This window comes from Convolutriloba macropyga, chromosome 14 (assembly GCF_964194025.1).
Source record: "Convolutriloba macropyga chromosome 14, txConMacr16.3, whole genome shotgun sequence".
Lineage (NCBI taxonomy): Eukaryota > Metazoa > Xenacoelomorpha > Acoela > Convolutidae > Convolutriloba > Convolutriloba macropyga.
This window is the reverse complement of record NC_134481.1, coordinates 29,431,887-29,453,394: the sequence shown is the minus strand read 5'-3', so window position 1 is coordinate 29,453,394 and position 21,508 is coordinate 29,431,887. Positions and strand designations below refer to the sequence as shown.

Genomic DNA, 21,508 nt, shown 5'->3' with positions numbered 1-21,508 from the left:
TTAACTATATCGCAACAACCCTTAATCTTATAATCTTCTTAAAATTAACAAACTTAGTTACGAATGACAAAAATTTATAGCACTTCTTATTGATAATCGAAATAACAGCTAATGTTCTTCCCATTTTAATCAGCTATGAATACATTTTGATATAGAATACAGTTAAGAATACAGTGTTGCAATACGGATCATTATTCAATAGTCAACAACTACTCACTGAAAAATTGCTTGGTGTAAATTCCCATAATGCTTTTCGGTCCAAGGACGGGATATTTATTCCTCTTGGAATGTAAATATCGTTTGTCATTTTGGCAATGACTTCCAGGGGTCGTTGGATTCCATCGAAAATTGAGCCCAGAATACCAGGACCCAATTCGACAGACAGTGGTTTTCCTGTCCTCTGTACCGGATCTCCCACTGTCAATCCCGATGTCTCCTCATAAACTTGGATGGTTGCAGTGTCAGCTTCCAATCTGATAATCTCACCGACCAGTTTCATGTGACCTACCCGCACCAGCTCGTACATAGCAGCCCCGCTCATTTCCTGGGCTATGACTACCGGTCCTGAGATTGAAAAAATTGAGCCATACTGGCTTTCCGCCATCCAACCGTCTTGCTGAACCATTTTGGACAAATTATAATTTCTGAAATAGTTGAGAGGTTTGGAATATACCACTCAAGTTATCACAAAACGCGTGGTCGTGGTTTAAATACAATCAGGACCATGAGAACACACTGTTTAAACACACAATATTTGTAATGATTACTTGAGCAATTAAGTTTCATCACTTAAACTACAATTTGTCATAATCTCTCAACCAGAAGAGAAATTTGGATCAGTGATGCCCTAAAGTTTCATTTGCTTATAACGATCCAAATGTTTGAGATTAAAACGCATCAACTCAAATACATTAGGGCTAATTCTAACATTAATTCCAAGCAATTAAGAAGTGCGGGATTAAATGATAATCAATATTTCAACAACTGTTTTGCCGCTATCTTTGCATGAGTGTATCACTAGACTTTAAGAATTGAAAGCTGTTTTTTATTTATTAAAAATATATAAACGATTATATAAGTGTAAATGATATGTACAATGCATTTTACTTGTCTTCAAATCCTCTTAGATCTATTTTTTTAATTCGCGAAGTAGAGTTAGAATCTAAACTTAAAGATCCTGAGTGATATCATTAATTGAATTCATCACAAATCAATTAGCTGAAAAGTAATATTTACACATTTCCACTGACATACCAATGCTGAACGAGGTTTCAGTGAGGTTGATAGATCGATAAATTTCCCCAACACACTTATTAGTTATGTAAACCATACTTAAGTGACCTTTAAATTCTGAAGCTCTGCTTTAGTAGTAGTAGTAGTAGTAGTAGGAGAGTCTTTAGGGTCGGAGCCCTCGGGTGTGGAACCCTTCAGTTTTCGTTTGGCACGAGTTTTTTCATTGGATTGTAGATTCCACAGTTGCATAGAAGTCTCCAAGTGCAGCTGTCGAGTTCGTTGTAGCTTCTGTGGAAATAGTTTTGGTACATCTCTGTCAGAAGCAGCCTAGATAATCCCTTCACTCAGAGCCTACAAAAGCTTAAAGAGATCTGCACAAAAAAATAAGGCCCTCGGTTTGTCTCCTTCTCCGGGAAAAATCAAATCAAGCAAGCGAGCGCTACTACATTCTAGAACAAATTATCAAAATAATCGAGCAAAAATTTTGCGGATTTTTTTACACACTAACGTGCTATGTAACTACACGTAATTTTTAATGGGGGCATAAAAACACTGGGGGAAGAGAATAGATCCAAAAATTATATGTGCAGGAAAATCAACAAAACAAAAATGGTTAAAAAGAAACAAGCAAAAATCATTAAACATTTTCAGAATGAATGCTGCTAAAGTCAAACAATTCAGTACTTGCGCAAAGACACGCTACACAAAAACAAATTACGCTTCTTTAGAAACCGCATCTTCATTTAATTTGAGCTAGAAAAGCTGCAAAAATAGTGGTAAAAGCTCTAAAAAATGAATAAAACTATGAGATTATCTGGAACTCTTAGCTGTATCATCCCAGCGTTTCCGTGGCAACAAGCGAGATGTCCAGAAAAGCTTCGTGGACCAGGTATTAGGTGGGTCACGGTTCAACAGCAGCTGGCCTATATTGTTTCCGTTATCATGCTGTGACCCATTGACTACAGCAGTTTCCCAAAATACTTCGAGACAGCCCAAAACTGCACAACTAATATCTACACGCATTCCATTAAAGAAAATCATGCGCAATCGCTCAAAGAGATTTTCGGAAGAGCCCACTGTTAAACACGATAAAGCCCAACAAACTCGTTAACCATCCAGGTTCTTGTAGCTGTCGCACACAGCAGCAAATCGCAGGTAATTTTGGCCGGATAGAGGCGCTTATTGCCGCTTTTAATTAGTAGTAGTGTGTCTGCCCATCGACAACCTGCTTATGGTGCGGTGACCTTTCTGCATCTACGTCATTGTCAATGACAAGCGGTCCCCTGGTTAGGGGGGCATTAACATCGGGGACAGGGGCAAGGAAGGCGCATTATTCTGTGTAGTGTGGTCGTGTTGTACTGAGGGTATTAAGTCGATCCAGTTGACTACCTGTACTGGTCTTTCCCAAAGGTCAATCACTTTCAGATCCTTGGTATTCTTACTGCAGTTGAAATTGAGCTTTACCTCATGTGGTGCTACTTCACATTTGGGACAGCGGTTATTAACATCGTTACAGATCCTACTCAAGTAAGGGTTTAGCAGGGGACAGTATCCAGTTCTCAGTTGTGCTAATCGAATACCTGCAATTCGTGGCAGCGTTTATTCTTCTGCTATCTTTCGTGGAGTTGTGCCTAGTTGCTTATTGTGTTTGTTCAACTGATTATGGACAGTGTGCCATTGGATATTTTTGCGCGCATTTTTGTATTTTTTGCGACTTAGTTGCTCTTTATTTTTAATGGGGGCATGAAAACACTTGGGGAAGAGAATAGATCCAATAATTATATGTGCAGGAAAATCAACAATATAAAAATGATTAAAAAGAAACAAGCAAAAATCATTAAACACTTTCAGAATGAATGCTGCTAAAGTCAAACAATTCAGTACTTGCGCAAAGACACGCTACACAAAAACAAATTACGCTTCTTTAGAAACCGCATCTTCATTTAATTTGAGCTAGAAAAGCTGCAAAAATAGTGGTAAAAGCTCTAAAAAATGAATAAAACTCTATGAGATTATCTGGAACTCTTAGCTGTATCATCCCAGCGTTTCCGTGGCAACAAGCTAGATGTCCAGAAAAGCTTCGTGGACCAGGTATTAGGTGGGTCACGGTTCAACAGCAGCTGGCCTATATTGTTTCCGTTATCATGCTGTGACCCATTGACGATAGCAGTTTCCCAAAATACTTCGAGACAGCCCAAAACTGCACAAATAATATCTACACGCACTCCATTAAAGAAAATCATGTGCAATCGCTCAAAGAGATTTTCGGAAGAGCTCACTGTTAAACACGATAAAGCCCCACAACCTCGTTAACCATCCAGATTCTTGTAGCTGTTGTACACAGCAGCAAATCGCAGGTAATTTTGCCGGGATAGAGGCGCTTATTGCCGCTTTTAATTAGTAGTAGTGTGTCTGCCCATCAACAACCTGCTTATGGTGCGGTGACCTTTCTGCGTCTACGTCATTGTCAATGACAAGCGGTCCCCTGGTTAGGGGGGGCGTTGTCAACATCGGGGACAGGGGCAAGGAAGGCGCATTATTGTGTAGTGTGGTCGTGTTGTACTGAGGGTATTAAGTCGATCCATTTGACTACCTGTACTGGTCTTTCCCACAGGTCAATCACTTTCAGATCCTTGGTATTTTTACTGCAGTTGAAAATGAGCTTTACCTCATGTGGTGCTACTTCACATTTGGGACAGCGGTTATCAAGATCGTTACAGATCCTACTCAAGTAAGGGTTTAGCAGGGGACAGTATCCAGTTCTCAGTTGTGCTAATCGAATACCCGCAATTCGTGGCAGCGTTTATTCTTCTGCTATCTTTCGTGGAGTTGTGCCTAGTGGCTTATTGTATTTGTTCACCTGATTATGGACAGTGTGCCATTGGATATTTTTGAGCGCATTTTTGTATTTTTTGCGACTTAATTGTTCTTTATTGTTGGTGTGTTGTTTCACAAGGTCAGTATAAGTACCATTTAGCGTAGGTATCATGGGACAAAAACTGCTTGAAGACGTGGTCTTATGATTAGCAAGGTGGCTCTGATAACTGCCGGTTAGAAAAATCTCTGCTAACATTTGTGTGAGCTTTAACAGGCAGTATTTCACCCTAATTGAAAAAGTCATTGATGTAGACAGTTCCACAGCCAGTAATTGTGCTAAGGCAAAGTTTTGTTGTTTGCAGTTGTTTCCAGTTTGTATTGCTGATTGTGGAAGCCCAAATGGGAGCACCGTAGTTCAGGACGCTCCAACCGATAGCTTTGTCACTGAAAGTTTCCCTTTCGTGCAGCCCCAGAAACTACCAGCAATCTTTTTCAGTACCTTATTGCGCTTTTGTAAATTCTCTTGGGTGCTCTCGGCGGATAATATAAATTTTCTTGATTCTAGCCAGTCTTTTAAAATATTTAGTTAGGGAGTTTTCATGTCACGTAAATTTTCAACCTGTAGGTGAGATGTAGTTAAAGTTATATCATCAGCTTAGGACGTGATGTTGATATCTTTTGGAGTAGAGCCAGCTTGCTCGTGCAATTGTTGAAGAGCATTGGTGATTATACGCCACCTCGGGGTACACCATAATTGAGTTTTTTCCACTTTGATTTTTCATTGTCATATTCTACGTAAGAAAACCTGTCCTGTAAGTTTGAAGCGACCCATCTTTTCGTGCTATTTGGTAGTGGTGCCGAGAGTATTATTCTTAGTAGTAGGTTGTGATCAACTGTGTCGAAAGCGGCGGTGAGATCTAAGCCTACTAGTAGAGTACGGTTACAAGGATTTTTTTGAATAAGGCCTTTTACTATATTCTTGGTGACAATATTGAGAGTTATCGTTGTGAAGTGCTAAGAGCTCAAGCCATGATGTTCTTTTAGTGGATATTCTATCAAGTCACTTAGTGAGAGTTTTTCTATTAGTTTTAAAATGGGTGAGAGCAGTGCGACTGGTCTGAAGCTTTTAGATTCGTTATGGGTTTTCCCCGGTTTGTGTAGGGGGTTATAACCCGGTCGACTTTCCAGAAGTTCGGTATTTTTTCACTGTTTACAGAGAGGCTGTTGGTGTCAGTGAGGTATCTGAGTGCTATGGGTCCTAGATAATGTAAATGGATTGGCACTGTTCTATCGGGGCCCAGCGCCTTACCTTTCTTTGTGTCCAAAGATTCTTTCACTGTTATCCTTAAACATTCTGCGCTCCATTTCTAGGTTCCTGATTGTTTTTAGTGTATTCCTTTTCTGTTTTTCATTTTTCTAGGAGTATGGAGTGTATTGTTTGTTAAAATGGTTTCCGCATTTCCTTGGATCATGGCGACGAGTAGTTTTTTAGCGTCAAATATATGGCTGTTTGCAGGTGTTTAGCGTTAAATGACGAAAGTCCATTTACTGTGCTCCAGAGTTTAGAGCAGTTACCTCCGTGAGCGTTTGTACAAACTCGATCCATTTTTTGCGCTTTTGACTTTGAACGAGATTGTTTTTCATGGTTTAGTTGTGTTATTTTGGGATCCCCTGGATGGTTCTTTGAGTTTCATCTGTTTTTCAGAAAGCTTTAAGGCTTCGCTGGGAAAATTGGCAACCACTGTTTTTATTCTTCCTTGTAGGATATCTCTTCAGCGTCGTCCTCAATACCTTAGTTCAATGTCGTCCTCAATACCTGCAGAGTCCGTTTTACAAGGCTGATGGGTTCTGCGTGGTGTTGTGTGTGTAATGAGGTCACAGGTGTTGGATAGAGCTATTGGTAAATGGTCCGATCATAATGCGTACTCCGTGCGCTACTCGATGTTCAGTGCTATGCTTGAGCTGGCGAGAATGATAACCGGCGTGCGCTTAAAAGAACCAGTTACTCTTTTGGTGGTCTTTTCGTTGAGTGCTGCATGACTAAAAAGTCATATTTCACTTGCAACATTGTTCCATCTCGTTTTCCGGTATTTTCAAATGCCATAGAGAGCTATGAGCATTGAAATCACCGAAATAAGGCAGTCATCTAATTTAAGTAGCCTATTGATTGATGTCTTGCATCCTGCATCACAGCCAGACGACGGTGGTATGTAGGTGTTCACTAGTTTGATATTATTACCACCTGTGTTGAGTTCTATGGCATGGACTTCTGGGTGTTTGTCAGAAGTCTTAAAGAATTGTGTCCGGTGGGCTTTTGAGGGTGGATTTTTCGTTGAGTTTGGTTTCCTGGATGGCAGCTATTTGGATGTTATTTTTCTGCTTCCAGTCTATGATGTCTAGTTTTTTATTCCAGTTGCGACGCCGTATTGATTCCAGTTGCGACGGTGCCAACTAGCACAAGTCGTTGAGCCGGGGTTGGTTTCAATGCCAAGGCGGATGAAGAGAAGCAGGGCAATTATGTGTTTCCCAGTCAAATGCATGCTACGGACCAAAGAGACTGGTCTTGCCTGATCCCGCCGCAAAAACTCATTTATCGTCAGTGTACAGAGTGTATTCGCCTTTCCAATAGAATCAAGCTGTATAAACCGCCTCGGAGTTTCCTCGTTTGATCAAGCAAGATGTCTTTTCTGCGAAAATGGATTACAAGACAAATATCATGATCCAATCGCTGCGGTAGAGGAGGCGGCATCAACCATCACGACGGAGGTCGAGATAGTCTAGTCTATTCGCAGTCTCCCTGTTCAATCGCTTGTTTGCAGGAAAAGTCCTTAGTACCCAACAGCAACTCAAGACCAGGTGATGTTTACCTGCAATCGCGGCTAACCTGAATGCCAGCAGCTTGCAGTGTCACAATAGTCTCGTCCCAGCAAAAAAAGTTGTCAATTGCAGGAGGAAACGTCGTTTCGTTTTTGACATTTGCAGAGGACACAAACAATATTCATTACGAGAATTGCAGAACTCAAGGAATACGATTGATTCCTTTTGCTTCCGAAACGCTTGTAGGAATTCCTTACATTTTACCAGACTTCAAAACGAGCAGCATATTTGGCCGATGGACTTAATCCTCTTTCCAAGGGACCCAGCCTTGCTTGTGGAGTGGGTCAAAAATTTTTTTCTCAACGCTTTATACAATGGCAGATACACAACATGAAACTTCAACACGTGCAGATTTAGGCTTAGATGCTGGACTACTTTGAGTTGTAAATTTGATTGTAAAAATATTAACTGAAGCACTAATTAAAATTAACACTATTAAAAAACTAATTGATACTGTAAACCATAATTGAAAAAAACACTTATCTTGATATTTCTGGAGGTGAACCGATGTTGGTTGATTCTATGAACTGATCCATTTATGAGCTACAAAGATAAATTTATCACAAAGTATTCTAAGTTGTTGTATTTCATTTTGGTATTGTAAATCAGGTGAAAGTACTAGTAAATATGCACCCAGTGATTAGACAAAACCATTTTCATTTTTGGATTGAAATCAGAAAGATTGCTCAATTTCGATTAAATTTCCCTTAAATTTTGATGCAACAAAGATTTTTTAAAAGCTCAATATTTGCTTAGAAAAATGACAAATCCAAAAACCTTTTTCTTTGCTTTAAAATTTTATAAGCTGATAAGTTCACTCTTGACAAAAAATCGGGTTGAACTACAATCAGGTCGGACATTTAAACAGTGTGAATGGTTTAAAAGTCAAAAAAGCATAAATGAAAGGCTTTTTTTCAAGATCTGGATTTCACTATTAGCCATCTCAAATGGGAAAAGCGCACCTAAAAATAAATTTCTTTATGTTACTCTTTATTCATATCGCTTCGTCGAATTCTCCTCTCTAGTTTACTTTCCCCTGTTATTAAAAAACGGGGGCGTAATCCACCCAATGGCTGGAACAGTGAGCCCCAACTATGAAAAATTACAGCAACATATGTATATTTACCGCAAAAACACATGCTCGTAGCATCGTCAAACAGAAACAAGCACAATTAATCTTTTAGAGCTGCGTCAAATAAGTTTGTTTTGAATCTAGTCTCCCGTACCGCACTATGGCAATGGAAGAATTATTAATGTCAGTCGGCGTTTGAAACCACGACACCCTCTGAGGCATAAGACAGCGCTGCCCAGAGGAGCAAAACTTACACTCGTGCGTATATTCGTTATTGCGTCCGAGTATGATTCGTTTTTCTTTTCAGCAATTTTGCTAGCTAGTTGTTCTATAGTGCCGGTTGCAGACGGTCCTGCGCCCCAACGCAAGGCTCCTTTTCCGAAGACGGTTGCAAGGCTCCTTTTCGGAAATCAGTTCTATTACGTGGCTTTGCTCGGACTGAAGGTTTTCCAAAGGATCCTTCTTAGGCTATCGAATGTGGTTCATGCGTGCGTTTCGTTGGTCGTGGTTATGAGTTCTTTGGTGATATGAGCAGTGCTAGATCCTCATTATCAAGAGGAGCGTATGCGATCAGCGAAGCGGCGTACTCCGTTTCGTAATCTATTTGCTCTTTGATGTTAAATCCGCCCTCCCGGGTTGGTAGGGAATAAAATAACTGCAAGGATTGAGACACAGGAGTAACAGAGGACGACAGAATGACGTGCGTTTGGATGTTGGCCTCTACTTCTGTGAAGAAATTCCATGAGTTTGGTGTTGTCCTAGACACGAAATCTAATTCCTGTTGAACGCTTCTTGTGAGACATACGTAGGCGCTTTGAGGGGATGTTTTTTTCTACCTGCACCATTTTTTAAAAAAAGAAATCGGAAAAATTCCCAGCTGTGGTTATTATAAAGTTCTCATAGGCTTTCTCAATGCCTAGTGCAGATTCTAGAATATGGCAGCCGTCCCCTCAAACAACCTGAGAACTTTGGTTTTTGAAGCCTCTTTGACTAACTTTTGACACTTCAGAGCGCTCACGGTGCAGCCTTGAGGGCTACCAATTTCTGTAGAGTTACTTGAAGCAAAAGAGTAAGTCCTCTAATCGTCCTACTACGCTGCCGTTGTCTTCGTACCACTTTTGCATCACATGCATTTTATTTTTTGTACAAGCCTGAGCAATGGAAGTGTGGCTACTCTATAAATAGCCATAGCAATGGTGTTCTCTTGAGTTGTGCCTTCTAGGGATAACTATATGTTTTAACTGCAACGCATAAACCGGAGAGTCTGAATATAATTTTTAATCAACAAACTCAACGCAGGGAAAATTCTCGTAATATTTTCAGCTGCCAAGTTACGGTTGAGGTAGTTGAAGTTGCTTTTTGCGTCTTCCAGGAGAACAGCTTCACTTTCATGCTCTTATATCGCAGAGAGAGAATTGCGTAATCCCGCTCTTTTAGCCTAGGCAAAGTTCTGCATTGCCGCCCAAGAAGCGTAAATGCAACATCAAACGTTTTTTTCACTTGATGTTGCATTTGCCTATGATGTGACAATAAACTTTTCCTGCGCCAATAGATTGAACACCAGTGTTTGTTTAGGGTGATCAGTCAGCATGCAACGTTTGCTTCAAGAAATTTTTCACACACCTTTTCTATTGCCAGACGAACCGATATTTTGGCTGCCGTTTTCACTATAATCGATAAAGTTTCTTTGAAACAAATGTAATTTAGTTTCTAGTTGTTTGCGTCTAAACCAGACGGTCCGTTGCGGCCATGTGTTTTCAAGGCTGCCTTTTTAACTGCCGAGGCCCTTATGTATTTGAAGATTACGGGGTGGCACGGGATTGACTCAAACGTGTTCTAGTTGACTATGTAATTGAGGTTTACTTGATACGGAGTGGCTTGTCTCTCTTTGAGCATCTGATTTACAGTTTTTCCGTTAATTGTGTCCTTTGTTGATAATATCCCCGACAATAGTTCACCAGTGAGACACGGGAAAAGTCCTTAGTACCCAACAGCAACTCTAGACCAGGTGATGTTTACCTGCCATGGTGACTAACCTGACTGCCAGCAGCTTTCAATGTCACAATAGTCTCGTCCCAGCAAAATAATAGATGTCAGGAGGGAATGTCGGCTCATTTTTGACATTTTAGAGAACACAAAAAATATTCCTTACAAGAATTGCAGAAGTGAAAAAATACGATTTATTTCATTTGCTTTCGAAACGCTTGTAGGAACTCCTTACATTTTACCGGACTTCAAGAAGAGCAGCTTTTTTGGCCGAAGGACTTAATCCTCTTTCCAAGGGACCCAGCCTTGCTTGTGAAGTTGAGTGGGTCAAAAATTTTTTCTCAACGCTTTATACAAGGGCAGATACACTACATAAAACCTCAACACGTGGAGAATTAGGCTTAGATACTTGACTGCTTTGAATGGCAAACTCGATTGTGTAAAAATATTAATTGAAGCACTAATTAATATTAACACTATTAAAAAAAATCTACATGATACTGTAAAACATAATTGAAAAAAAACTTTTCTTGATATTGCTGGAGACGAACCGATGTTGGCTGATTCTATGAACTGATCCATTTATGAGCTAAGTTGTTGTATTTCACTTTGAGATTGTTAATCGGGGGAAAGTACTAGTAAATATCTTGATGCACTCAGTGCTTAGACGAAACTATTTTCATTTTTGGATTGAAATCAGAAAGAATGCTCAATTTCGATTAACTTTCCCTTAAATTTTGATGCAACAAAGATTTTTTAAAAGCTAAATATTTGCTTAGAAAAATGACAAATCCAAAAACCTTTTTCTTTGCTTTAAAATATTATAAGCTGATAAGTTCACTCTTGACAAAAAATCGGGTTGAACTACAATCAGGTGGGACATTTAAGCAGTGTGAATGGTTTGAAAGTCAAAAAAGCATAAATGAAAGGCTTTTTTTCAAAGATCTGGGTTTCACTATTAGCCATCTCAAATAGGAAAAGCGCACCTCAAAATAAATTTCCTTATGTTACTCTTTATTCATATCGCTTCGTCGAATTATCCTCTCTAGTTTACTTTCCTCTGTTATTAAAAAACGGCGGCGTAATCCACCCAATGGCTGGAACAGTGAGCCCCCAGTATGAAACATCACAGCAACGTATGTAAATTTCCCGCAAAAACACATGCTCGTAGCATCGTCAAACAGAAACAAGCACAATAAATCTTTTAGAGCTGCGTCAAATAAGTTTGTTTTGAATCTAGTCTCCCCTACCACACTATGGCAATGGAAGAATTATCAATGTCAGTCGGCCGTTTGAAACCACGACACCCTCGCAGGAAACCACAAGCGGAACGAAGTAAATGCTCTCGACGTCAAGTATACGTTGCTCATACTTGAGGCACTTCAACGACTCATGATATTTGTACACCTCTACGAATATGAGCTGGCGAGCAGGCTAAAGATCTTCACGTCAAAGAAAAAACGACTAGAGTTGGCGTCACAGAAAAACGACTAGCATGGACCCCCATAGGCCATTCACTTTAATGTCTAGTCACGCGTTTTCATCAGTTCAAATAGTTTTGTGTACAAAGGACTTTCCCTGAAGCAGCAGAAGAGTAGGCTCAACCTCGACATCATAGCAAACTTCTTGCATGATCTTAGAAAACATGCTTCGGATGTCCCTGTTTCTTATGTGTGTGTACCCATCATTCGCACAATGGAGAGCATGTGATAGCGTGAACTTTTCAGCACATGGACAATTATTTGGCTCAATGCACAGCCACTCTCTAAATTCGAACTTCGTTAGTAAGAAACCGTAACGTTAAAGCGGTAGAGCTGTGAGCCAGTTCAAGGCTCTTTTTCCAAAAACAGTTCTATTACGTGGCTTTGCTCGGACTGAAGGCTTTCCAAATAATCCTTCTCAGGCAATCGAATTTGGTTCATGCGTGCGTTTCGTTGGTCCTGCGTTATGAATTCTTTGGTGAGATGAGCAGTGCTAGATCCTCATTATCAGCAGGAGCGCATGCGATCAGCGAAGCGGCGTACTCCGTTTCGTAATCTATTTTCTCTTTGATGTTAAGTGCCCCCTCCCGGGTTGGTAGCGAATAAAATAACTGCGCAGATTGAGACACAGGAGTAACAGAGGACGACAGAATGACGTGCGTTTGGATGTTGGCCTCTACTTCTGTGAAGAAATTCCATGAGTTTGGTGTTGTCCTAGACACGAAATCTAATTCCTGTTGAACGCTTCTTGTGAGACATGCGTAGGCGCTTTGAGGGGATATTTTTTCTACCTGCCCCATTTTTTTTAACAAATTGGAAAAACTCCCAGCTGTGGTTTTATTAAAGTTCTCATAGGTTTTCTCAATGCCTATTGCAGATCCTAGCAGCAGCCTTCAACAACGCAGCAGCCTTCAACAATTTAAATAACCGTTCCCTCAAACAAACTGAGAGCTTTGGTTTTTGAAGCCTCTTTGACTAATAATTGTCACTTCAGCGCGTTCAATGTGTAGCCATGAGGGCTACTAAGTTCAGTAGAGTTATTTGAAGCGCAAGAGTAAGTCCTCTAATCGTTCTACTGCGCATCCGTTGTCTTCGTACCACTTTTGTGTCACAAGCATTTTCTGTACAAGCCTGAGCAATGGAAGTGTGGCTACTCTATACATAGCCATAGCAATGGTGTTCTCTTGAGTTGTGCCTTCCAGGGATAACTATATGTTTTAACTGCAACGTGTGAACGGGAGAGTCTGAATATAAGTTTTAATCAACAAAATTCAACGCAGGGCAAATTCTCGTAATATTTTGAGCTGCCAAGTTACGGTTGAGGCAGTTGAAGGTGTTTTTTGCGTCTACCAGACGAACAGCTTCACTTTCATGCTTTTACATCGCAGAGAGAGAATTGCGTAATTCCGCTCTTTTAGCCTAAGCAAAGTTCTGCACTGCCGCCCAAGAAGCGTAAATGCGACATGAAACGTTTTTTTTTCACTTGATGTTGCATTTGCCTATGATGAGACGATAAACTTTTCCTACGCCAATAGATTGAACACCAGGGTTTGTTTAGGGTGATCAGTCTGCATGCAACAATTGCTACAAGAGATTTTTCAGACACCTTTTCTATTGCCAGACGAACAGATATTTTGGCTACCGTTTTTACTATAATCGATAAAATTTCTTTGAAACAAGTGTAATTTAGTTTCTAGTTGTTTGCGTCTAAACCGGACGGTCCGTTGCTGCCATCTGTTTTCAAGGCTGCCTTTTTAACTGTCGATGCCCTTTTGTATTTGAAGATTACGTGGGGGCATGGGATTGACTCAAACGTGTTCTAATTGACTATTTAATTGAGGTTTACTTGACAAGGAGTGGCTTGTTTCTCTTTGAGCAACTGATTTACAGTTTTTCCGTTAATTGTATCCTTTGTGTATAATATCCCGGAGGATAGTTCACCAGTGAGACCATTGATGGCATTCGAGATTTTTCCGGTCTCAGTGAAATCGTTGAAAGGTTTCACTTGATCAAATTTGCCGTTTTAATCGATCTTACGAAGTCAATGCTGCAGAGCTTTAGCTTCCAGAGAAAGCTGGTCCAGGCCGCCGAGGCTCCATAACTGTAGGCGTTGGGCGAGTGTTTTGGCAACTGACCGTCGTTGGTCGATTTCACACATCGAAGAACCAGGTGGGGGAAGATAGCGACAACATTCAATGAAAGTTCTTCATAGATGCTCCCTTCTGCAAAATGTTTCCGAATTTCATCAAAGCTTTCAATGAAACTTTGCGCTCTTTGTTTTCGTTCAGAATTATGAAGTTTGCCCAACAGAGACGGATCTCACCAGAATGTTTTGTCTTTTTCTACTACGCTATGAGGGCGTTGCTACTGTGGATCCATCATTGGCCTCATCAGCCACAATCGGCGCTTCTCGTGGCGGTAAAGGAGTTTTTGCTCTTGGTTTTTGGATTGGGGATCAGAGGGCAGGGCTGTTGTGGGAACGTTGCGATAACCATGTGCTGCCTTTGATATGTATCGCTGACATTGAAACCCGGGAGGGCGGTCAGCGGAGCATTTCAAACCACTGCACCTTTCGTGCAGCCAGACGCACGCATTGCCACGAACGCTCGAGTTACGTAGAAGAGTTTTACAATGAGTGTATTCACTTTGATCTTGAAAACGATTGAGCGAATTATCACATCCACGGTCATTGGACATTGTGGGAAAGGACAAAATTTTGGAGGAAAAGTAAAATTCAAATAAGGAAGCGTCCGAGCAAATGACTGATTGTCATAGTATGAAAGTGTACACCATCTCTAGAGAAGAATATAAAGTCATTGATAGTGTCAAAACTAAGGATGATTACACAAAGATATAAACTAAAAAGCATAAATTGCAGGTTTTTATGTAGATATTTGTTTATATATTTTATTTACTTATTTTTTTAATTGTTTGATGATGGGGTTGATGAACTGAAAAAATTGTTTTTGGACCAATTACAATTGAGCGATTGATCATTATACATTGCTGCATCTAAGAAACACTGCCAATCGTTAGCAGACTGTTGGAGAGTACTTCGTTTATCATTAAACCCGACAATGATATTAACGTTTTTGAGTTTTTGTAAAAGGGGTATGAAAATTGCGAGATGAGTTTAAACAGCTTATTCATGGTGGCGCCTCTGTAATAGTGAACACAAGACTGCATGGTTCTGGGATTCAAGAACCTTGTTTGTGACGTCTCCAAATGAAGCCTCTCGGAAAAACTTGGCACTCATTGAGGCTTGATTTGGCTCATGTGCTCCTAAGCACAAAAAAAACGTGAAGAACGAAACAACAAATTTTCAATCTGAATAATATTTTCCGCTGTGATTGAAACTACTAATTGGGTTAAGTTTCTCAGGACAATTATCATCATTACAGCCTTTCAAAGACGGTTTTGGTCTTGCTTTGCTCGGGTCTACGTCTAAGTCCAGTTGTGAGCGTCAGCCGTTGAGAACCAACATCGTGAAAATCATAACATATCTATTTAAGTTTATCACAACAATTAGGCTTACTTTCCACAACCTTCAACAGCAATTAGATTTATATTCCTCTACTAATTTCTGATTATACAAATTACACATATTATCATCGCTTGTTTCTGCCTCAGAAGGCTGGCTTCCCTCTATTAGTGATCTGATCTGCGGAAGCTGGAATCGCTTCAAAAGAGGTACTGTAAACGGATTTGCTCCAGAACAGACTACAAGGATCGACAACCTATATGCCAGCTCTTGTCTATATCGTATTTCCCACAATTCTGTTCACGCTCCATTGCATTTCATTAGGATTCTATGACATACCTCTTGGTCAATGTTTTCATCTTGAGTACAAAAGTCGTGTTACGAAGTTCTAGCAGGCCGACATTTATTGTAAAAAGAGATCATTAAGAAATCGACGCTGAGAATTTTCTTCCTTTGAAGTGTCCTGTATGCTAACGAACTGAACAAAATTGCATCATTTGATGTGTTTGAGCACCCTGCCCCCTTGAGTTGTGACCTAAATAATAGATGGTCAATTTTTTTCAAAAATAATTTTCAGTGCCTCAAAGAAAATAAAGTCTCATACTACGGAGAGTGCCTCATGTATATGAAAAATATGTACCAAAAACCTTGGATTTTGAGGTCGAAGATTTAGCTCAAAATTTGATTTATTACTTGAATTATGTCTAACACATAATAGAAATAGACGTTTCAAGAAAATAAAAACATTTTTAGAAATAGAAAACAGAATAGACATCTGATTAGACAAAGCACGGGCTTTGAGCAGTATAATCAAAACTGACATATCTTTTTTGAATTGATTAACTTACCATGATAATAGAACTGATAGTGGGTACTGACCAAAAGCGTGATTAAAATCATTCATTGAACACCAGACCTACTATGAGATCGAACCACCACATTGAACCTTCAATCATTCATTTTCTTCAACACTAATCTACTTATTTATTTACTTCTAGCTTAGTATTTTAAACAAATACTACGCTCAAATAATTTAATATACAAATTATTGCTAACGGGCGGCTGGTACGACGGCTAATATTAAGCTTTGTACTGATTTCCGAGATAAATCTTTTTTTTTGTTTGAAGACCCATTTTAACTCGAGTCTGAGGTCTTAAAATCACAAGCCGAAAGAAAAACTGTGAACAGGTATCAGGATTCGAAAAAAATTGCCATCTTTGAACTTTGAAGTGAGTGCTCCCAAAAAATTGGATTGGCATATATCGGGTCGTACAAGTTTTTTTCGATAATAAAATAGCATTCAAAATCATCCGTATTTGAGGTCAACATAATTGGGCTTAAAATATACCAATGAACCTCGAGTTGTTTTGAATTTTTTCAAGAAAGAAATATAGCATCAAAAAGATTAAAAAGCAATTGAGTTAGATTGTCAGAAAAAAATAGTTCGGGTTCAGAACAGAATTATTGAAATAATTTGAATAACAGCAGCTTTGAAATATAACGCGGATGGCATGACACAAAAACGTTGTTACCGGAGCTTTTTACGGATCAAACGATTTTCAAAGTTATGTTAATAACTTTGAGCTCTTGTTAAAACCTCAAAAAAGTGGCAAAAAAGACACTAGGAAGAGCTATAGTGAGACCATAATAGCTTTCAGAAAACATTTTGATGAGAAACCTGTAGTTTTCCGGGGGAGGCTAGCTAATAAAATCCAGCAACCGCCTGAAAAATAACAGTTTTTCATGGTGATTTGAAGGTTTTAGCCTTGAGAGGGGGGCTAAAATTGAACCTCACTTCGCCGTGGTAGCGCCTCGGGTAAGTGTTTTCCGATGTGTGGAGGCACTGAGGTAATGAAGCTCTCGTCTGGAGAAGGCAAGGGCAAACTTCTCCAGATCTCTATGCCCAGGATACCATGAATGTCTCAAACAACCATAAAAAAACAGCGTAAACGATTCCCTGCAAGGAGTCGCGCTCGTTGCAAACCCTGTTGGACAGGAAAAAACCAACCGTAATCAAGTTAGTGTCAGCCCTAACAAAATGGGCATTCTGAGGACTGGAACATGGAACATAAGAACAATATTGAGAGCTGGACAGCTAGCCAACGTCAAAACAGAGATAGATGCTTGCAGTAGATATCCTTGGCCTGGCATAATTGCGCTGGCAAGGGAGCGACCTGATCAGATCCGATGAACTCGTAGTCAACTATTCAGGTCCCCAATGCGAATCGAGAAAGGAAGTTGGCCTACTTATGAAACCAAGATCCTCACAGACTCTGCAAAGCTTCTGGCCAGTATCCGTCAGGGAGGTCCTTGCAAAGTTTGCGCGGAAACCGTTTGATCTTGTGGTCATACAAGATTATGCAACCCCGCTGTTGTCCAATGACAAAAATCATGACGCCTTCTACGCTGACTTGAACTCCGCTGTACAAAAATGTAAGAAACATGAAGTTCTACTGGTCATGGGTGATCTGATTGCGAAGGCTGGAAACACTCAGACGAGCAAGGCCATCGGACGACGTCGTCTGGTAGAAAGAAATCTGCGCGGTGAGAAGTTTTGTACCTGGCGTGAAAGCAACAGCTTCAACATCACCAGAACATGCTTTCAGAAACCTAAGCGACGGCTGTACACTTGGCAGAGTCAGGGAGACCAAGCACGAAATCAAATAGACTATGTCTGCATAAATGACCGTTTCAAAACTTCAGTTACCAACTGCACCACATTTCCAGAAGCATACTGTGGGATTGATCACAATCCTGTCGTTGCAAATTTGGCAATCAAACTGAAGAAGTTGACGAAAAGGAAAGCAGTACAGCACAACTGTGAGAAGATTAGTCACAATCAACTTTTGGCGTTGAAGAAAGCTGCTGAGGCGAGGCTTCCCAATTTAGGCACCTGGAAGGAAGTCAAAACGGCCTGTCTTGATCTCCGCGATCAACATATTCCTCTTCGGGGAAAGCAGCCACGCAAACCGTGGATCACTGAAAATCATCCGTATTTGAGGTCAACATAATTTGACTTAAGTATACCAATGAACCTCAAGTTGTTTTGAACTTTTTCAAGAAAGAAATATAGCGTCAAAAAGATTAAAAAGCAATTGAGTTAGATTGTCAAAAAAATTAGTTCGGGTTCAGAACAAAATTATTGAAAGATTTTGAATAACAGCAGTTTTCAAATAAAGCGCGGATGGCACGACACAAAAACGTTGTTACCGGAGCTTTTTACGGGTCAAACGATTATGAAAGTTATATTACTCACATTGACCTCTTGTTAAAACCTCAAAAAAGTGGCAAAAAAGACACGGCAAACGATGCCAGAACCAAAACTGATAACCGGGCACATTATTTTACGTCAAGACCACAAAAATTGGCTATTGATTTTTATAGCACATTTTTAGGACACTAGGAAGAGCTTTAGAGAGAACATAATAGCTTTCAGATAACATTTTTTCAGGGGGAGGCTAGCTATGAGAATCCAGCAACTGCCTGAAAAAATAACAGTTTTTCTTGGTGATTTGAAGGTTTTAGCCTTGAGAGGGGGGCTAAAATTGAACCTCACTTCGCCGTGGTAGCCCCTCGGGTAAGTGTTTTCCGATGTGTGGAGGCACTGAGGTAATGAAGCTCTCGTCTGGAGAAGGTAAGGGCAAACCTCTCCAGATCTCTATTCCCAGGATACCATGAATGTCTCAAACAACCATCAAAAAAACAGCGTAAACGATTCCCTGCAAGGAGTCGCGCTCGTTGCAAACCCTGTTGGACAGGAAAAAACCAACCGTCATCAAGTTAGTGTCAGCCCTAACAAAATGGGCATTCTGAGGATTGAAACATGGAGCATAAGAACAATATCGAGAGCTGGACAGCTAGCCAACGCCAAAACAGAGATAGACGCTTGCAGTAGATATCCTTGGCCTGGCATAAATGCGCGGCTGGCGAGGGAGCGACATGATTAGATCCGGCGAACCCGTAGTCATCAATTCAGGCATCCAAGACGAATGAAGAACAAAGGCCCCCAAGACAAAAGAAGTTGACCTACTTATGAAGCGAAGATCCTCACAAACTCTGCAAAGCTTCTGGCCAGTATCCGACAGGGAGATCCTTGCAAAGTTTGCGCGGAAACCGTTTGATCTTGTGGTCATACAAGTTTATGCAACCAAGTTGTAGTCCAATGGCAAAAATTATTACGCTTTCTGCGCTGACTTGAACTCCGCTCTACAAAAACGTAAGAAACATGAAGTTCTCCTGGTCATGGGTGATCTGATTGCGAAGGTTGGAAAGAGTCAGACGAGCAAGGCCATCGGACGACGTGGTCTGGTAGAAATAAATGTGCGCGGTGAGATGTTTGGTACCTGGCGTGAACGCAACGGCTTCAACATCACCAACACCTGCTTTCAGAAACCTAAGCGACGGCTGTACACTCTGCAGAGTCTGGGAGACCAAGCACGAAATCAAATAGACTATGTATGCATAAATGACCGTTTCAAAACTTCAGTTACCAACTGCACCACATTTCCAGAAGCATACTGTGGGATTAGTCACAATAGTGTCGTTGCAAAATTGGCAATCAAACTGAAGAAGTTGACGAAAAGGAAAGCAATACAGCACAACTGTGAGAAGATTAGTCACAACCAACTTTTGGCGTTGAAGAAAGCTGCTGAGGAGAGGCTTCCCAATCTAGACACCTGGAAGGAAGTCAAAACGGCCTGTCTTGATCTCTGCGATCCACATATTCCTCTTCGGGGAAAGCAGCCACGCAAACCGTGGATCACTGACGAAATATTGCAACTGATGGAAAAGAGGAGACAGAAAGAGAATTTTGCAAAAACAAAGTTCTTGATCGAGAGATACAGGTGACCTGCTCAGTAGCAAAGTCTGCCTTCATCGATAAATATGTGCCAAAGTTGGAGCCCTAGAACACTAGAGCTCTATAGAATGCCATGAACGGATATTGGATATAACGGGAAAGTTCTCGGGACGTTCGAGCGCGGCTAGCGTTATCAAAGACGAGGATGGCTACATACGGTTCGACAAAGAAGACGTACTAAGGAGATGGAAGGAATACATCCAGGATCATTATTCCGATACTGTTCGCAAAAAAATGATCATTGAATTCAGCGGTGGAGTTACAGTTGAGCCAATTATGGTCGATGAACTTGAGAAGGCTTTGAAGGAAGCCCAACGGGCAAGCGAGCGGGTGCAACATCCTACAACAGATCTTTATAAGCTTTTGGAAGTTAATGGGGTTGCAGCCTTGTGCAAATTGCTGAAGGAAAGGTATGACGCCGGAAATGTACCGCAAGAGATCTTGGACACAATTTTTTTCCGAATCCCAAAGAAAGTCAGAGCTTTTGATTGTGAGAGTCTTCGAACAATCAGTCTAATGAGTCACACCCTGAAAACCCTCTTCAAAGTTTTGCCAGCTTGAATGAAACTAGTGCTGCACAAGGAGATAAATGAATGGCAGTATGGGATTATGCCGGACAAGGGTACCGAAAACACAATTTTTATCCTGCGTATGCTCAGAGAATGTTGCATAGAAGTCAACGGAGATGTCTACAGCTGTTTCGTTGATTACATAAAAGCATTCGACAGAGTCCAACATAACATCTTGTCTTGTTTGAACTCTGGTCCGACATGGATATCCAGAAGGCGTACTTTCATCAACAAGCTGTCGTTAGACTTGACAACGAGACATCTGAACCAGTAATCATCTGTAATCCTCAGTAATCATCTGTAGAAGTGTTCGACAAGGCTGTGTGATGTCGCTAGATCGGTTCTGATATTTCTCAGAAGTAATTCTGCGTGAAACAGATGGTTGTCGTGGAGTAGTGGCCGATGGTTTGAATTTGATCAACAGCCCTTACGCTTGTGACAAAACCCTTCTAGCAAGCTCAAAGAGAGAATTGCAACATCTTCTGGACGTTGTCAACGCGAAATTCAAAAGCTTGATATGCAAATCAACGCCAAAAAGACAGAAGTTGTGGTAAAATTGAAAACCCTAGAGTCCGTTACATCAAATATCTTTCTCGATGGCGATTCTTTGAAAAAAGTCAGATCTTTCGTGTACCTGGGATATAACCTGTCGGCTGATGGTAGATCGCACGAAGATATCTGCGACCGAAAGAGCAAGGTCAAAAGCGCTAATTCAAGTTTAAATCGCTACTCTGCAACCACTAGCTGGTTTTTGGCAATGAGGCATAGACTCTGGCGCTGCTACATCCTCCCCAATCTGTTGTATGAATGCGAACCATGGACGATTCGTGAAACAGAACGACGGAAATTAGCGGTATTGGAAAAACGGTTCCCCCACAGCATGCTGCGAATCAATTGGACTGATAAAGTCAGTAACAGAGAAGTGCTGGTCCTAGAAGCAGGGCAGCGATGCCTATTGAATTATATTGTCGAGCGAATTGATGAGAAGGACAATGAGCCGCAGTTTTCTGCCATCAAGTCGAATGAAAAATCTTAACTAGTTCTTTCGATTAATGATTAAGTGCAAACATTGCAGACTATGCCATCTAACAGGCAAGATAATCAATATTTGTCATCGAAAGGAGCAAGGTCGA

General features: G+C 40.6%; 2 protein-coding genes across 2 annotated transcripts in view; one reads left to right on the top strand and one right to left on the bottom strand.

The window, feature by feature from the left end:
* LOC142353213 (V-type proton ATPase catalytic subunit A-like) overlaps window positions 1–734 on the bottom strand; it is a 42,796-nt gene extending 42,062 nt beyond the window's left edge. Inside the window, exon 1 of the mRNA XM_075405442.1 lies at window positions 218–734. Coding sequence (XP_075261557.1) covers window positions 218–625 — 408 coding nt within the window. The 5' untranslated portion in view covers window positions 626–734. The remainder of the gene's footprint in view (window positions 1–217) is intronic.
* Window positions 1–21,508, top strand: part of LOC142353214 (uncharacterized) — a 712,302-nt gene that overhangs the window by 34,961 nt on the left and 655,833 nt on the right. The window lies entirely within an intron of this gene.